Source organism: Passer domesticus, chromosome Z, assembly GCF_036417665.1.
Source record: "Passer domesticus isolate bPasDom1 chromosome Z, bPasDom1.hap1, whole genome shotgun sequence".
Lineage (NCBI taxonomy): Eukaryota > Metazoa > Chordata > Aves > Passeriformes > Passeridae > Passer > Passer domesticus.
In genome coordinates this window covers 53,744,137-53,762,629 of record NC_087512.1, presented here as the reverse complement: position 1 = coordinate 53,762,629, position 18,493 = coordinate 53,744,137, and the positions used below count along the sequence as shown (strand labels likewise).

General features: G+C 38.4%; 1 protein-coding gene and 1 long non-coding RNA gene across 9 annotated transcripts in view; one reads left to right on the top strand and one right to left on the bottom strand.

Annotated features, from left to right (window-relative positions):
- Positions 1–9,989, bottom strand: part of PJA2 (praja ring finger ubiquitin ligase 2) — a 32,651-nt gene extending 22,662 nt beyond the window's left edge. The window contains exons 1-2 of one of the 8 annotated variants that reach the window (XM_064402955.1): positions 8,677–8,795; positions 5,158–5,199 (exon numbers count right to left, since the gene is read on the bottom strand). In XM_064402955.1, the coding sequence (XP_064259025.1) occupies positions 5,158–5,199; positions 8,677–8,755 (121 nt within the window). In that variant the 5' untranslated portion in view covers positions 8,756–8,795. The other 7 variants (XM_064402957.1, XM_064402958.1, XM_064402962.1 and 4 more) reach the window with 7 other exon arrangements.
- On the top strand, positions 9,730–13,761 carry LOC135289401 (uncharacterized). The gene is made up of 2 exons (XR_010352156.1): positions 9,730–9,947; positions 11,250–13,761. It is a non-coding gene; the product is annotated as an uncharacterized LOC135289401 (long non-coding RNA).
- The last annotated feature ends 4,732 nt before the right edge of the window (positions 13,762–18,493 follow it).

Below are 18,493 nucleotides of genomic sequence, written 5' to 3'. Positions count from 1 at the left end.
CAAAATTGCATAACCCTTAATTTAATTTTGTTCTCTAAAACATCAGTATTGTTCAAAAACAGATGTCCACTCAACAGAGTCAAGCTCTCTGAATGCAAATGTTTAATTTTTAAAAAACTGATCTTCACAACATGCAAAATCTGTTTAATACACTACATTTTTTGTTCTAAATAATGCTCTTGCATACAGAGTCTCTCATCACATTTTCAACTGCTTCTAGAAGACCAAGCAGGCAGTTATTATTCTTCTGTCCTGGGGAAGACTTATTGGATCAAGACAGTGAAAGTTGTCACCAGTTACTGGAGGTATGGTCATCACATTTGGTTTTCAGGAGAGGCTAACTTCTACCTAAATACAAACCATCTCAAACATGGTTTGAGAAATGGAGGCATGCAGTTATTTATCTACATGCCTAAAATGAGCAGCATTTAACCACATGAATGCAGAGACCAGTTTACAAGAAACCCTTCAGACAATGAAGCTGTGATACACAATATCATCTCTCAGGTATTTATTTCCTCCAGGCCAGCTCAGCCTAAGCAGTAGGTATTGCTTCAGAAGGTCTGTTTTTTAGACCTGTTCAAAGCACACCCAATAGTCCCTGATAAGATGCATTTCTGCAAAACTGACCAGTCTTAGAGAAGCAATACACCTCTCCTATGAAGACAGAGTGAGAGAGCTGGGGCTGTTCTGCCTGGAGTGGGCTCCAGGAAGATCTTTCAGCAACCTTCCAGTACCGAAAGTAGAGCTACAAGAGAGCTGGAGAGGAATTTCTTACAGCAGGCCTATTACACAGAAGGAAAAAGCTTGACAGAACATGGCTGGGGGGCCCAGAGGAGATTGGGCTAGAAGGTGGAAGGAAACAGATTCAAGTTTCTCCTTCTGTGGCAGGAACTATTTAACTAGCTTTTTTTTATTATTATTTTTAAGAAATGTGAAGTTAACCTCAACTATTTCTAAGAAGTATTTTTTCAATCTTTTAACAAATAATTTTTAAAAATGTTCTTCCTCAGATTTTCCTAGCATTTGTAAAAAAACCGTACATGCACATTCTTGGACAACCTCAACATTTGACATAGAAATAAAAATAAATTCTTTATCCTCCTCAATTGTTCTTTTTTCTCTTATACCCATGAATTACAAAAAAACCCATTTTCTCCAACAAGGCAACAACAGGAGCTCACATTCAAAGTTTTAAAAGGGAATGCATGTTATACTGACACAATTACTGTTTTCTAGGTTACCATCTTAAAAAAAATAAATCTGCATTTATTCCCACAAGTATGTGAATTCATTTGGCTGCCAAATGGGCAAAACTTAAAACCAACTCATATTCTTCACACCCTCTCCCATAATGGACCACTTCTGAATCATAACAAAATCATACCCCTGATCAACCAATAAATGTTGCAGGAAAAGTATTCAAATTCTTTTAAACTGTATTATCCAACATCCTTTACATGGAACCAGTATTCTACATCTCTTTCTTCCCTGCAAGTATTGAAAGTTTATAAGTGCAGATGAATTAAAAAAAGAAAATAATTAGAATGGAGAATTTTCAGTTTCCTAATCACCACCGCTCAGGACTGCAAACAGGTTACTTCATTTCAGTTAACAAAAGAAAGGCACATAATAATCCCAAAAATGAGAGGAATATTTCAATTTAAATAAGTGAAACAACATGCTACTGTCACAATTTCCTTCTCTATGGGCAGATTAACACCAAAATTATTTAATTTTTTTACAATGCTTATAAGCTTCAGACTACATACACTAGGAGATTAATACTCAAAGCAATTAATATTCAGTTCAAATTTATCTTGCAGTCTGGTATTAACCTCAACCTCAGAAAACCATATACCAGAGTTTAACCTTGGTAGGCAGCTAAGCACAACATAGGTCCACATAGATGCTCACTCACTCTCCACAATCCAGTAGATATGGAGAGAGAATAAGAAGGGTAAAAGTGAAAAAACCCATGGGCTGTGATAAAAAGAGTTTTGGAATTTGGGATTTTTTGGGGGGGAAAGAATATATAAGAAGACAAGACATAAAAGCAAGGAAAAATGAATAATGCAAATAACCCCTAATTGCTCACCAGCAACCCAACAATGCTCAGACAGTTCCAAAGTCACAGCAGCCTGACCAACCTTCCTCCCCCTACCAGCTGAGCGTGATGCCATGTAATCTGAAATATCCCTCTGGTCAGTTGGGGTCAACTGTCCTGGCTGTGTCCCCCCACAACTCCTTGTGCACCCCCAACCTTCTCATTGGTGGGGTGAGAAGCAGAACAGGGCTCAGCTAGCAATAACAAAAATATCCCTGGGTTATCAACACTGTTTTCAGACAACATGTCAAACATACAGAACATTATCCTATGCAAACTGCTGTGCAGAAATCTAGCTCTATCACAGCTTAAAAGAATACACTGGATGATAACCAAAAATCAAATCTTGTTCTTATGGATCCAACCCATTCAACCAAAAGTTCCTTCCTCAAACTCGCTGGTTTAGAAATTACTTAAGGCTCCTTACTTGGATATTTGAGAACACAGTAGCAATTATTTTCATAAGCAGTATTAGCTCAGCTACAAGTACACTAACAAATGGAATATGCTTCAGGGACATACTTTCCAGGCATTGTCTTTTCATCAACTGTACAGGTCATTTTGAACTCTCCTTTGAGCTACAGATTCCACCAAGTCAATGTTTTTACTCAGTAAAATCTCCTTCTCTCTCCCTGAGGCTGCAAGTAGCCTGTAACCCAAATTCAAAAAGCTGTCATGCTGGTCCACTACTGATTTAATTTTAAATTAGAATATTGTTTAGTTGTGGATTTTTTACCTCTCAGATTACATTTTTAAAAAATAGACCTCCAAAAGCCACAATCATATAAAAATATTCTGATATGGAATCTGAGACTCTTCCCAAAAGAGGCAAATGATCACCAGCAAGCAAAGAGCAGCTTCCTTTCACTTAAATACTATATAGCTTCTGTTTTGCATTTCCCTAAAAGTCTGCAGTTTTGTATGCCATTTGTGACATAAATGCAAAAATGAAGTTCTGAATTGTGACAGTCTATTAATATTACACATATAACTATTAGTTTTACAAATAATTAAATTTCTGCATTTACCAAAGCATTAGTCAATATGAAGGCTAAAATAAAGAAGTTGATTACTATTTTGGATGTTGTCTGTATACTCCAAATCTCAATAATGACCTCCTATGTTATGATAAACATCATAAACAATTCACAACTCTATCCAAATTATGAAAAAATTTTGCCAGACTTGAAATGGAGCAAGTGCAGCCACTCTACAAACAAGAGTGAATTAAAGTATATGCATGAAAGTATCAGTGGTTGCTCTAAAAGAAATGCATTAGATATATTCACAGGACAAGTCATGAAGCAGAGACAAAAATTCTTCAAGTCCAGAACTTCCTTAATAAGTGGAGCCCAGTCATCACCTTCTATGCAGAGGTGTCTGAATGGGCAGGTTGTCACAAACAACCATCTTGAGGCAGTTCCTTTCTGTCCTTAAAACATCCTCCTACAGCTGAAGATCCTGCACAGCTCCTCCCATCCAGGCTCTTCTGACCAACACAATGGCACAGAATCACCCTAGGCTGATGTTTGCCATCGGGTGACTTCACCCAAGGAGCCAGAGCTAGGGTGGCTTGCTCTGATGCAGCAGCTTCAGGTGTCACTGCAATGGTTGGCTGTCAAGCTCTAAAGCAGCCTGCATTAACTTACTCAGCTCTGCCAGATCTCCTTCTTTGATAATCTCTCTCCATTTTTAAGAAGCTCACCATGCTGTTGCATTAGCACAGCTGAGATGGTAGAACTGAGCCATTCCACTACTGATTTGACACCATTTCCTGAGGGTCTATCTGCTTTAGTTCTATACACACCTCCTGCATTATTTTGAGGTTTTTTATACTGACTTGGTCTGACTTTAGCCCAGTTCTCTGTTTGTGTACTTTTTTACACATAACTGTAAATGTTCGAATGCATCATTTTCATCTCCCCTGATGAAAATACTCAATCCTCTCTTTGATCTGATAAACTGATAGCTTTGCCTTACCACTGTAATAATCAGTTTTACAGCTTTTATCCTAACTAACAGCTTCAGCAGAAATTACACATTAAATCTCAAGAGGGAAGATAAAGCAACTGCAGTACTAAAAGCTTTTAAATATGAGGATAATGTGTATGCCATGTACTAACCAAGAAACAGCAAGCCCCATCCTCCCATAGAAACATTATAACTGAGAATAAAAAGCCTAACTTCACCAGTAGACTCTGGAGCAATCTGTTCTGTTAATACACAACACTATTATATGCTGTTAATCATCAGGAAAGCTTTCTTATCTCTCCCCATTCCCAGTATCACAAGTTTTTGTATTCTAAGTCAGTGTACTAAACTAAGGGCACAGAAGTAGCAATTTTTGCCTACTGCTTGTCAGAAGACATTCAGAAATTGAGACACCAACCCCTACCCCCATATCTCTCCTCTCTTATGACTTTCACATCTCACATTCTTGCTTAAGTTCTGATTACAAACTTCCCAGAGGAGGAAGCATGTCTCCGGAGGTGAAACACTTCAAATGGAAGCCAATAATCAACAAAATGCCAAGACTTGTTTACACTTTAAGCAGAAAAGTTATGCTTTTACTTTTGTCAGTGCAGATGCCCCCAAAACACTTCAAGAAATCAGAACAATCACTTCCTTTCCTCCTGATAAACACAGCAACTAGAAATGACAAAGAATCCCAAGGTGGAAGTGAAGGCCCTGGAAACTCTTCCATGATGGAGAGATACAATTACTCTACTATAATCTATTATTATCTCTTGGACTAGAAGACCAAAAGATGTGTTTTTGCATTGCTATCATCTTATATAACTGTGTTAAAGCACAATTAACCTAAAACATGTAATCAAGCCTTATCTATTATCAGAAGCAGTAAAAACAACTTTTAAACCTTTTTTTTAAACTTTGGGGGTGTTTTGTTTTGATGTTGGTTTTGGTTTTTTTCCTGAAGAACAGTGAGGTCTCAGCATTTCAAACTCTTCTTCTTTCATAAACTTAATTCTTTATCTTGGATACAAGGGTAACAAAAGCCTCTGATCCAATCAACAGACAGGAGAGTTCACCTGAAGTGTCATGAAACAGAATCTGAAGTGATTCCAATATACCTGTGAAGAAGTAAAATCATTCTCAAAAAGAGAAGCATGAGAGATTATTGTCAAGTAGGAATAAACAACTGAGGGAATTACTAAAGGGGGAACAATTGGCAATGTTCAGCTAAGCAGAAGGGCAGTGGAGGATTACAGAGGACCACAATAGACAAAAGTCAAGTCATTGCTTCCCTCTGTTTTGGCAAATAGCAACACAGAGCTGCATTAAAGTGAAAACTACAGGACAGGAAAAGTAATCTTTGTATCTTGACCAACAATATAAATCACATCTTATGCTCTGCATATAGTTTTTAAACACCTTGCTTCAAAAAAGATCACAGTTTTCCCAGACACATAGAAACACACATGGAAATGACATAAGGGAAATGTTTCTACCAGTAGGGACATTGTATCCCTCAGAATGCCTGGGGAGGCTGAAGAATATCCATCAGAAACACAGCCCAAAGAAGTATTCAAACATCGGGTGGAGAATCACTGGGAGGAAGGGCTGGGAAAGAGGATAAGCCTGCCAAGTTTGAGGTCCTTACCAGCTCCACAATAATTTCCCTAAACAAAGGTCCAGAATTTCAGATATTTACTCTGCCCCCAGGCTGGAATCACAGCTCTACATACCTATTTTTGGATGGAGTGGAAAATCTGTGGGTTTTCTCCTCCAAACTGCTGGTGCTACAACATGACTACTGATAACAATTTGCTTGTTTTCGCATAGAAGATAAATCACAATTTTTATTATTTTTACATTTCTTTTCAAATGTGTTTGAAAGGCTACACAATTAATATGCTGTATGAAATTACACTGGGTTTACTCCGTATGGAACAAGCACTTTTTTTTTTTTTTTGGTAATTTCCTTTTAAAAGACACTACTTTGCACTTAAAACACCTTATTACAATCACGGAAACATATTACAGATCCATTACCTAGGAGCCAAATTTTAGGCCTTAAAAATACTGCTGCAGGTTCCTGACAGTACTCTCAGAACCCTACACCACAATTTTTTTAAAGTTGCCAAACAATAAATAGCTGATTCACCAGACACATAATGAATAAAGATCTAGTTAACATATGAAGTTGACTATAGCACCACCAAAAGGCAGATTTTGCTATTGTTTAAAAGCACATAGGTTAGGGAAACTTCTCTTGAATGTTTTGGAACATTCTGACACTAAGCTGACATGACGGACATGACTTTGGTATAACCAATTATCACTAATCTCCTGAGAAATAATCTACAATCGACTCTCAGGATCAGAACCATTTCTCTGTATTGCACTTTTCTGTGGCATAATTTAAATCTCAAATTTGTTATGACCTTGGACTTTCTTTTCCCTGCTTTGCTTCTAGCAGGGAGATATTGACGATATTACAGCAATATATAGAAATCACAGGGGACTTCGGAATGTGAACAACCACAAACTTTTCAGGTTCTGTTTTAATACTTATTAAGGACACACACACACGTGCCACATAGAATTCTCTCTACTTCCACAGTCACATATTTAGTTACCTGAAATGTTGCATAAGGATTTGGTATAAAAACATCACATTTTAAATTAATCAAATTTGAAAAGCTGTTTTAAAACTACTCAGAATGATTAATGCCATTGGCAGCAGAATGCGTAAGTATTTTTTCCCATAATAACACATGAGCATTTAGCAATTTACATGACCATCCACTCTGTCATCCTAGCACAGTAAGCACAGTATTGCACTCATTACCATGAGCTCATCAATAATTACCTCAATTTCCCATATAAATAAGTCATAGCCCTGCTCCACATAAACAGACAGCCAGGTGTGGCCTGTATGACAACCAAGGCTCTTGTAAGAACTACTGCATTTTGCACCTTGAAAACTCAAATAACTGCCCCCGTATTAAATGTGTACAGCACCACTACAAGCGCTTCAGGAGATTCCCCTGATAAACTGCATGGTGAGTTTTGTTTGAGACCAGGCTACCAAAACCACAAAAGCTGAAGTTCCAGACACTGGTCCAGGTCAATGTGTCCTTTAGGGACAACCACAGTACGCCCTGTCCATGGATATTCTGTATAGAAGGCTGAGATGTCCTTCTCTCGTAGTCTGGGTTTATCTGCTAATTCCACATTTGAAGTTGTTTCTGTAACATGAGCGTTTATTTCACAGTAGTAACTCAAGTCTTTAAATACATTTTCCAACTGAAATAAATGCAAAGTAGCCCTTTAGAACCTGTTAAAATACATACACTGCTACAAACATAGATAAAGGCTTGCTGAAGCACCATTTTAACTGAAGTGGGCTCTACTGGATTTATAGATATATCCACTAAAATGCAGGGGGGTAATTTCTGTATCAGTGAATTAAATTAATTAGAACCAATTTGTTCCCTATACTTTGGTCAAAATACTATCAGGACAAGCCTTGACAGAATGGTGTTTTATAGTCACAGCTTCAAATGACAACCACACCTTCAATTACCTCAGATGCCAAATGAACATGACTCACCCTGCAAACCACCTGTCTGACCCAAAACTAGCCCTACTGCTGTACAGCACAGTAATACTTTTGGTTTCATTGAAGCCTTCCTAAGAATCCAAGAATCAAAACAAACACAGCTCAACAAGGACTATGGGCCACCAGGGAGATTACTGTGTAAAAATGGTAGCAATGCCAGCTCAACTTTTTGCAACAAATACCCATTACATTGTTTGTGGAAGTCATTCAGTGCATCCTATCAGTGTTTTTCACTTGCTATCCTAAACTACTTTTGTAAAGGAACACATCTTCCTAGGATCAGTTATCTTGACAAGGCAAACATTTGCAAGTATTTCTTATTCAGATGAGGTTTTGATCTGCCAAGAACTCTTGCATCTTACTACACTGCTATTCACTCTATCAGCAAAGGAAATTTTAAAAACAGGCCTATTTCACAGGTTTCCTCATCCTGCATTTTATTGCAACTTCAAAATAAAGATTTCTGTGAACAACTTTTTTTCCAGACTTCCTCCTTTCTTAGTGGGTGAGAGAAAAATAAAGTCTGTGAGAGTCTGACTCAGCTACAAGAAAACTTGTTTTATTACATACATTTGCTTACACAATTTTAAATAAGCATACTTCTCCCAAATGAAATTTCAATCCATAAAGTATGTATTCTTCATTTCTGCATTAAAGAGAACACTAACAGTCTCACACCACTCTTCATTGCTACAGTACACATTTTTTTCTATATAGTGTGGCAAAAATCCAATCAAAAGTCATTCCTCTAAACTGCTTAACTGTGTGCACAGACAAATGCAAATCAAGAACTGCACTGGAAAAAAAGTGCTGAATATGTTACAGTATAGACAAAGGACTAAACACAGTCTCTAAGCTTTCAAACACATCCTATAAAATACACAGCCTCCAAACTTAGAATAAACTTTCTAAGTTTTTGTGCACCACGGAAATTCACAAGCTATGTAACTCAAATATTGTAGTGTTAATTGGCCAGGATTACCGAGTAAAGCCCATGTGCAGGGCAGGGCATCCTGAGAACACTCAGCTCCACCACAGCCAACACTGTGCCCCAAAAGCATTAAGGAGAGCTAGAGGTGCAGGAGGAGGTGCAAAAACATTCCCGAGCAGTGTAACTACAGGTTAATTAATTTCACTCGTGCGCAACAAAAGGCACTGCAAATCTCCCCTGGATTCTGGGCCCAAAGCACGTTCCTTCTGACCCTGCGTTTGAGGGTTGCTCTGCTGGCTCGGACCTTCTCTCCTCAAGCAAAGAGAGAAGTGTTTCACAACCTCGCTGAAGCGATGTCGGCGATGTCACTTCGTCAGTGACTCTCTTCACACCCGCGGGTGCTTGGACGGCACAACGCAGACCCCGGGCCGGGACCTCCCCTTTCCCCGGGGCACTGAGTCACCGCCACGGTGTTGTGGGAGAAAAACTACAAAACACAACAAAAATCCCCAACCAAACAAGAACAAACCAAACCAATAACAAAAAAAAAAAAAAAAAATTAATTGCCCTTTGCCCCCGAAGGCCTGCCCGTGTTTGCTCTACCACTGCGCGCCCGGCCGGCTGCCCCGCGCCCACAAACGGCCCCAGCCCCTCACGGACGGGCACTCGCAGGGCCACCACGGCCCGCCCGCGCTGCCTCGCGACCCACCGGCTGAGGCCCCCGCCCTCGGCCGCAGGCCCGTCCCAGAGGGAAGGAGCAAGGCGGCTGCTCCACTGCACAAACGACCGTCCCCAGGACTGCCAGCGGCTCTGCACAGTACCCCAGGCCCCTGCCCGCCCCCTTTTATGGGTGCCCTGCGGAGTCGGGCCGGGGCCGGGGCCGCACTCACCCCGCCCTCTTCTGCCACCGCCTCCCGCCCGCCGCCGCCGCGGCGGCCAATCCCGCCGCCAGCAGCGCCCGCGTCGGCCAATCACGAGCTAGGGCGGAGGACAGCGGCCAATCCCGAATAGGGAGCGGGGCCCGGGGCGGGGCGCGGCGAGGACCCGGGCCGGGCCGGCGGCGCCCGGACGGGCCTGAGGCGCTGCCAGCCCGTGCCGCTTTTCCCCGCGTCAGAGGGTTTGCCCTGCTTATAGCCCGGCAGCAGCCCAGCGCCAGGCAGCTGCTCTCTCACTACCCACCAGCAGGACTGGGGAGAGAATTGGAAGGGTGAAAACTACAAAACTCATCCGTTGAGATGTAGACAGTTTATAACAGAGAAAGCAAAAGGCCCGCACACAAGCAAACCAACAAAAGGAATGAATTCCGTACTTCCCGTTATTGAGTAGGTGTTCAGCCATTTCCAGCCCATCACACTAAGGGTGACTTGGGAGGACAAACATCATCAGCCCAAACACCCCACCCTTCCTTCTTCTCCGCACTTGATAACTGCTCTGATGCCTTATGGTCTGGAATATCCCTTTGGTCAGTTTGGGGTCACCTGTCCTGGATGTGTCCCTTCCCAGACATCCAGGCACCCGAGCCCTTTCCCCAGTGAGGTGGTGTAAAAAGCAGAAAAGGCCTTGGCTCTGTGCAAGCCCTGCTCAGCAACAACAAAAACATCTCTGAATTATCAACTCTGTGTTCAGCACAAAACCAATTCACAGCTTTATACTAGATGCTGTGAAGAAAACTACCTGAACCCCAGTCAAAACCAGCACAGATTTGATTTTAATATTCATTTTTATTAATATTAGTAATTTGTATGGGGAATCTCTCAATGTCAATTTTGTGTGGAATATTTCAACGAAGATAACATTGTTTGACACTCTTATCTGCACAAATATTCCTACCCTCTGTTCCAATGATAAACGAAATCAGTTCTTGGAAAATTGAAAAAGAAAAAACTATTAGATTATGGTACCCTAACCTGCTTCTATCTACAGCAAAAGTGGTTTTTTTGCTGTTCAGTATTACCCTGTCTGGTACATTCTAAATGGTTAGGAGTGAATAATTTAGGAATGCCAATATCTACTTATTGAAACATGGTAACCATGAAAGAACAAACTTTATCCCCAAAGAAGAAAACAAGTGATCACTGGGCCTAAAGAAATACGATTTCTATTAATGTAGACCATATTTGTGCTGCCATTCAACAAAAAGAGTAAAATAATCAAATTCCTCCCTTCCTCCCTTGCATTATCAGTTCAGATCTCATTTTTACTCATTTTGCTCTTCTGTGTTTTCTATTATTATTTTTCATGTCCCTCCAGTTTAAGCAAGATAAGTGACTATCTACTGTTCTATTCTATTCTATTCTATTCTATTCTATTCTATTCTATTCTATTCTATTCTATTCTTCTTTTTTTTCTAAAATTATTTTTGCTAGAAACAACTGATAGTTCTAAACTAATTATTAGAGAGGGGTGCTTACAGGAATGTATACAGACTTATGGAAAGGCAAGTCCAATTCCGATACTTTGAGGCAATGATGTGAGTTATTCAAAAAGGTCAAGATAGTCTACAAACACTAGCCTATCTCTGCTATCAGTAGAGCCCAAATCCCTCAGCAACAAAGGATACAACTTTTCAATTTAGGCTTATATTGAAAAACACCCTCTTGAGGAATCAACCTCCACACCCACAGGCTGGCATAAAAGGAAACAGGAGAAATGAGGCACTAAAGTTTAAAATGACCTTCTGTGAATTATCATCATGGTGCATCATCTCATCATCCCATAGCAACAAGAAGTTTTGGCTGAAACTGTGTCTAAACAGAGGAATGCTACTACTGTGCAAACACCTTGCTTGTGTGTCTTCAGCTGAGAAATACGTGGGATTTGTTTCTGAAGTCTTGCTTTGCTCATTGATAATTGTACTCCAGTAAAAACGAAATACAAAAGTCCATTAAGTTTTTTTGTAATGAATTTTTAATGATTGCTTAAGACCCTTCTGCTGCAACTGATGCATCCCCGCTATCATTCATGTTATCATTCATGTTGTCATTGTATTCAAAGGACTAAATAAACACATAAATAGAAAGATCTGTGCAGGTAAGCATTTAGTATTTCATAACTTTTAAAATCTTCCAGTATTTAGACAATGTGGTTTTTCCTCAGGAAGCCAAACTGTAGTTTCTCATACTGATGCTGCTCCCAGAAAGAGCATACAGATCACTGTATCAAGAAGTGCCTTCTCTTTTTCCAACCCTAGATTATTATGCTTTATAATGATTGAAAAAATATTGATGATTGTCCTTCCTCACAGAGGATTTCAAAGAAAACTGTGACAGAGTACTGAAAGGCAGACATGAAAATATGATTACTGTAAAAAAATTCTATTGTAAACCATAAACTGTCATGCCTATGTGCTTTCTTGATGTGTCCCATTTTCTCTGCAGAAATTTGGTCTGGTAGTTTTCAAGTATTTTCTTTTATTATTTTCTTTTCAGGTGCTTGGTATTTCCACAGTGTGCATGAACAGCAGCTTCAATTGGACTTGCTATTCTGTGTTAGAAACATTGTACAATTGGTTATTTCAGGATGTTTCTGAGCAAACAAGATATTATGTGTACTTCACAGCAGAGCAAATATTTCTTAGAAGGATGAGAATTGTTGTATGTACACACTACAAGTGATTTATTTAAGTACAGTTACTCAGAGGCATCCCCCAAACTCTGAAATTACAGCACAGGAAGCTGTAAAAATACCAGTAACAAATACAGAACTGCAAATGAAATCTTGTCTCCAGAAAATTCAGATGGCTGTGAGTTTAGGAAAGCATACTATGTTCCAGTTTAAAACACAGATAATGTAAATATAATCCCATGTGACACAAGAACAACAAAACGTTCAGTTTAATAAAGTAAAGGTAGAAAATTTTAAACTGGTTAAAATAATTTTGCTGACACATTGTAAATCTAGCCAAAGGGTATTTCCCCAAGGAGGTATTACTAAAAATTGTGTTATTTAAAACTATCATTAAGAACAAGTGTCTAATAGAATATAAGGTATACTTTGCAAATTATAGAGATAAGGTCAACATCTACGTTTGCTTTAGTATAAATAACAAATGCATACCCACAATTATGGAAGGAATTATTTAAATCTATGTCCAAAATTTTAGATTTCAAACTATTTTGAATTGATGAAGAAGACTATTTCTTCATGGTTGGATTATTTCCTGCCCTTGTACTTCAGAGTACTTCCCCAAGGTCCTTTTATTCCTGCTGCTCTAGCAAAGACTTAATAAGATTTAAGTTTTCCCTTTGCTCACTATGGTAATTTATATGTAACAAAACATTATTTTCTGTAATAAAATCAATTAAATAGTCCTGCAAATACACAAAACTAGCTTCATAAAAATGATTTTTCTTTCTTACAGCAAAAATCAGTTACTTTGCATCACACTAGGACTCAGCCTACTGAGCTGCTAAATAAACTAGCTACTGTTTCAGATCCTTTTACACCTCTAAAAACAAAGATTAAAAAAAGTAACAAATGAAATATGGTTTTATTCCAGGTCACATTATCTAGATAATCCACTTGGATGCTAAAACACAACTATAAGATATAAAATATTGCTCAGACAGTCCTCATTTGTGCTGGACACTTAAACCAGTTATGAAGGAATAGCAATATTTAAATGATTGTTTTATTGATGATATGTTGTTGTTATTCATAGCAATTACTAATTGCTTAATAAATGTAGGTTTTATATTGGAATAGAATAGAATTAGAATTTTCAGTTGTAAGGGACATAAAATGATAATCTACTCCAACTGCCTGACCCCTTCAGGCTTGACCAACAGGTAAAATATGTTATGAAGGCCATTGCACAAATACCTATTAAACTATGGATTACAGACTCAGCCATGTTCCCATCATCCAGATCTCCTCAAATACCTATTGTTATGGTTTAGCAAAACCTAAGCTCTGCAGGATAACTCAGACTAGTAAATTAAATACTAACTAGCAAAAATTCTCAAGGGAACCATAACAAATTAAAGTTTCATTAAAGAGACAGAATAGTCTACATATATTTGTATCTCACATTAATATATCAGGATATACACAGGCTGTTAAGTATGAAAAAATTATTGCATGCAATCTCTCTATATCTAAAAGTAATTTCTAAATAAAAGTTCTTTGTAATTTGAATTCCCACCAAGGTCTCTGATTAATTTAATTCATTTGGCAGTGATACATTGAATCAAAGAATTACCTTAGCATATAGTGTCTAGAAACCATGTATTAAAAACCCAATAATACATTTCCCACAAAACCCTCCAAAATTCTACAAAAAGCTGCTACACAAACAGGTACTCTACTAGTTATAGATCTGAGGCTTTCTTAATCAATATACAAATATATATCCTGTTAATCCATCAAGACAGCACATATTAGGATTACAATTAAAAGGGCTTTATTCAGGAAAACATTCTTCATCAGAAACACACTCAAAGAGATACAGAAGGCCAGTGCACAGACAAGTCAAAGGTTCCCTTATGGTTGTGGAATCTCCTTCCTAAATGACAGTATTTTTAAACAGAAGCAGCCAACTTTTTCTGTCCTGAACTAAAGAATGTTAAAAGACAACTAAATGCTTTTGTACCTCTTCTTCATCTACTGTAGCAGCTACAGCTGTTGCTTCAAACGTGCCATGTTCTAGCTTTTAAAACTAGTCATGAAAGGTCCAACAAAATTGGGTGAAATAAGAGCTAGTAGCTGGGCAAGACTCCTCCCCTCTTCCAAATGTCTGGGGTGCCATTGTGATACTGTAACAGTAAAATAGTGACACTCCATCCTGTAGGCACACTGAGAGGAATGAAAACTGCCACAGTGATTGATTTGGTTTTCCAGACAAAAAAAATGAAGAGATTCTAGGATTAGTTTATAAATATATAGCAAAATGTTTCAGCCACCAGTTTCAAAAGTCTGTATTTTAGCCGTTTATCGTAAGCGAACCAGCTTAATTGGAAGCCTAACAACTGTTCTAAAATGGATAACTTTTGCTTTTCAGAATAGAATTAATTTTTTTTTTTTGTATCAAAGCCCTGAGTAGCTGAAGCAATTCTGTCATTATTCTCTGAGGCTGGTGGAAGTACAGCATGTATGTCTATGTATGTGTGTTACATCTCCAAATTCTGGCACAAAGTCAAATTTGTCAGGTCTGTGAGTTTGAACGTCTTCTGGTATTTAGCTGACAGAGTGAGGAAGTTGAAGTGAATGGTGAAGAGCTGTTAGAGTCCAAAGCGGGCTCTCCCAGCAGTGCAGTGAGGAAAGCTGGAAGGAAGGACTTGCCCCCATAGTTCCCTCAGGGGGCATTTCCAGCTGTGGGTTTACTGCTGGTGCCACAGCTGTGCAACAGCTGGCCTGGGCATGGTTCTGGACCTTCCCCTGTCTGGCCCAAAAGCTGGACCCTTGGGAGGAACTTCCCAGCTCAGCCTCAACCTGGGCTGTGTCTGACTGGGATCAGCAGTCCTTGACCTTAATTCTGAGCTCTGTGATTTTGTCAGTGAGGCCACCGCTCCCACCTGACTTGCTGCCACACTTGGCTCCTGGCTTGCCTTCCTTTCCAGAGCAGTCAAGCCTTGCTGTGCAACTCTGAGAAACTGATTTGTCAAAAAGAAGAAATTTTTTATTGAGAAGGATCTCAAAGCCTGCTATGCTACAAGTTTCGTACATTAGGACCCAAGTAAGTTAAGAGGTCTGCCATGCTGTCATTATTGGTATTATAGTAATGATTAAATTTAAAAATAAATCCTGGCCTAGTGAAGGACAAAGACACAAAATATTGGAAAGTTCCTCAAAAACTCAATAGAAGTGCCTTCTGAATTTGCTTGCATAAGGATTTCTGCTGCTCAGAAAAGAAAAAGATTACTATTCCAAGCTTGGGAAAGATAAATATTACCTTTCTCAAGCAGTCTTAAGGAAAACTATTCCTGTGTTTCAGGATCTCCAGTCCTCAGACTTTTAGAAAAAAAAAACATAATGGGAGAAGAATTTATCTTAGCTTATTGACCTGACAGATGTATTTATAAGTATTGAACAAAATTCTGCTTTTAGGTGCAGAGGTACAGGTTCAAGAATAGACAACATTGATGCATTTTTACTTCTGAATCCATTTCTGGCAAAGGCGGTATGATCCAGGGAGTTGTAATCATGTAATTGTCAGTAAAGTCTGAATTACTGTACTTTTTTCCACGTTCCAAATTTCCCTTTTACCTATTTTTTTTGACACACTTGAATACACAAATGCCCAAGCCACTCCCTTCTTCTTGAAATGATGGAATATCTTACATGGGAGAAGGGAGACTAATGCAATAAGGTACTCTTTCATTTACTAGGTGCTGTGGGTGAAGAAGTCTTGATCCTAAAATGGAAAGAAAATAACTGTATGAGTTGTATAGCTGCTGCAATCATGTCTTTCAAACACTTGTATGCTATATTTATACCGAAAGTACTACAAAATGCCCCCATATTTTAAAACTGCCTGGTTTTTTTTTTTGTTGTTTTTTTTTTTTTTTTTCCCCTGTGAGGACACGTGTTTATGTCCACAGAGAATTGATTTTCAAATATTTTTTACCTTACAAGTGAAATAGGATTTTTTCCATCTTCAGCTACTGAAGTTGAAGAATCCCCATCCAGCACACTGACACCAATTTGTAGTGCTGTGAATCTATTTTTCACTTCTTCAGTATACTTTTCCTTACTGAATCTAGGTGATATTAAGAACTTTCTAAGCATGACTGCAATCATATATAGAAAAAGAGGTTCTGGCTTAACAAAGTGGAATAAAGTAATTTGAGATGATAAATGTTCATATGGTGATCTTACCTGTAGGTATTGTGGTTAAGGTTTTCCAAAAGGCTCAAGAGAGCTGTGTGCACCCTTCCCCCAAAAAGAGTAGCTTACATTTAGTAGATTTTGTTCTCCCATACCTTTTAGTATGTTTTTCCTCAAACTCAAGACTGTCTGAATCTTTACAAGTTGTTCTCTGCAGGTAGTGCTATAGTGAATTTTCATGTGAATGGCTAAGAAGGAATTTAAATGTCTTACTATAATTACACATCCTGAAATTATGGAGCCTCAGCTTGTACTACCCCAGAGAAACTGGGACTGCCGCCTAACATTTACAGCATTGCTGCACACAAAGCACCACAGAGTTCTCCCTCCCTAACACTGCACAGCAGAAATGTGTGAGATACTGTTGCTGAAGTCACAAACAAAGTCTGCACTTGTTTTGGAAACAGAATTTTTTATCCCTTTAATAAAGATAAGCCTAAGAAGGGCAAATATTGTTGCAATGTAAAGTAATTTATGAGAAGGGTAAAATCTCTCAGTTCTCAGGTATATCTTTATCAAAAAGTTAACTGATCAAAAAATGGACATGGTCTACTTATTAGAAAGTTAAAATACTCAAATTCCATGTTTAAATATGTCATACCTGCAGTTTGGTTTCCTAATTACTCTGATTATTTGTCTGTCTTCCTGTGTCAGAATTTTTTCAAAGGCAGTGGGTAGAACAGGCTTCACTGCGAAAACACATAGTCCACAGTCCATGGGGAATAACTCCTATGTTTGTTCAGCACCAGCTCTTTTATCCACAGGAGAGCTAAGCCATCAGTTCTTCTCTTCATAGCACAACTGATTTAAGCATGATACAAATAACATAAGTAGCAGAGGAACTGAAAAGTCAGAGTGGAAACATTCCAGATTAAATAAGATGGCATAAAGCATTTGCTAGAGTTTGATTTTTCAGCAACCAGAACCTGGGAGTTATTATAGGAATTATCTTGCTACTTATCTTCATTCTGTTTCAGTAACAGCACCTGCAAGATCTTATTGATGTAACTAGCAAACCAGATGGCAACTTTGCTAATTTATTTTTTTTTTTGAGGAAGTGATTGATTTTTTATACATTCATTGTATAGGACAACTGGAGAATATTAAATTGCATGTACATATTGACCTATATTAAATCAAGCCACCTTGTTGTGTTTGTTGATAATCTACTATGCTATTGATTGCTACATCCTTCCCTATCCTCTAGAATCTGCTGGCTGTGCTCATATCTTTTATGCGTAAAACATTAGGAGATCATTGGCAGAATCTAAAAGTTATGTGTGGCTCCTGCAACTCTCACAGATCATGGTGGGAAAGCCAAGCCTGTTTTGTTTATTCTGTTACACACTTCAAGCTAATTTGTTTCTTGGCAAAGAAAGTGGCATATATAAACAGTCTGAATTTTCTTTATTTATTGAGCTCATAATCTTCCCTGGCCAGTCAGATTACTTATTCAAACTCAGCCAGTTAATAACTACACAAAACACAGTTATCTGACTTAAAACAGTTGCTATAATGTGCAAAATTATGCCCAACTTTCTTCATCATTTTTTTTACTGCTTCTATACACTTTCAAATATACTGTGTTGATTTCCCAGTGTTTTAATGTATCATCCAGGAAATAAACAGTGAAAGAATGTTTTCACTGCAGCAACATCTCATCTAATTTTAAAGGAGAAAAGTCTACTGACAACCATTCGACTCTTCTATGAGTATATAAGTTTAGGTATTTTCCATGTACTGCGTATGTAGGTATGGAAAAGGTACCATTAACAAGCTGTACCACAGGACATATGTAAAGAGGTATGATTCATACCTTTGTGACCCTGAGATGACATTAAGGAATGAGATCCAATAATACTGTCCATATGTAAACAGAGAATAAATACTGTGGAAGAGGTTTGGCTCTTTGCCTTAAGAGACGGGCTTTAGGGAGAAACTCATTAGCAAATCACACAGAAGGCTGTTTTGCAAAATTTCCCAAATCTTATCTCTTATAGAAAAATAAATAATAGACAATATAATGACATTATTATATGTGGAT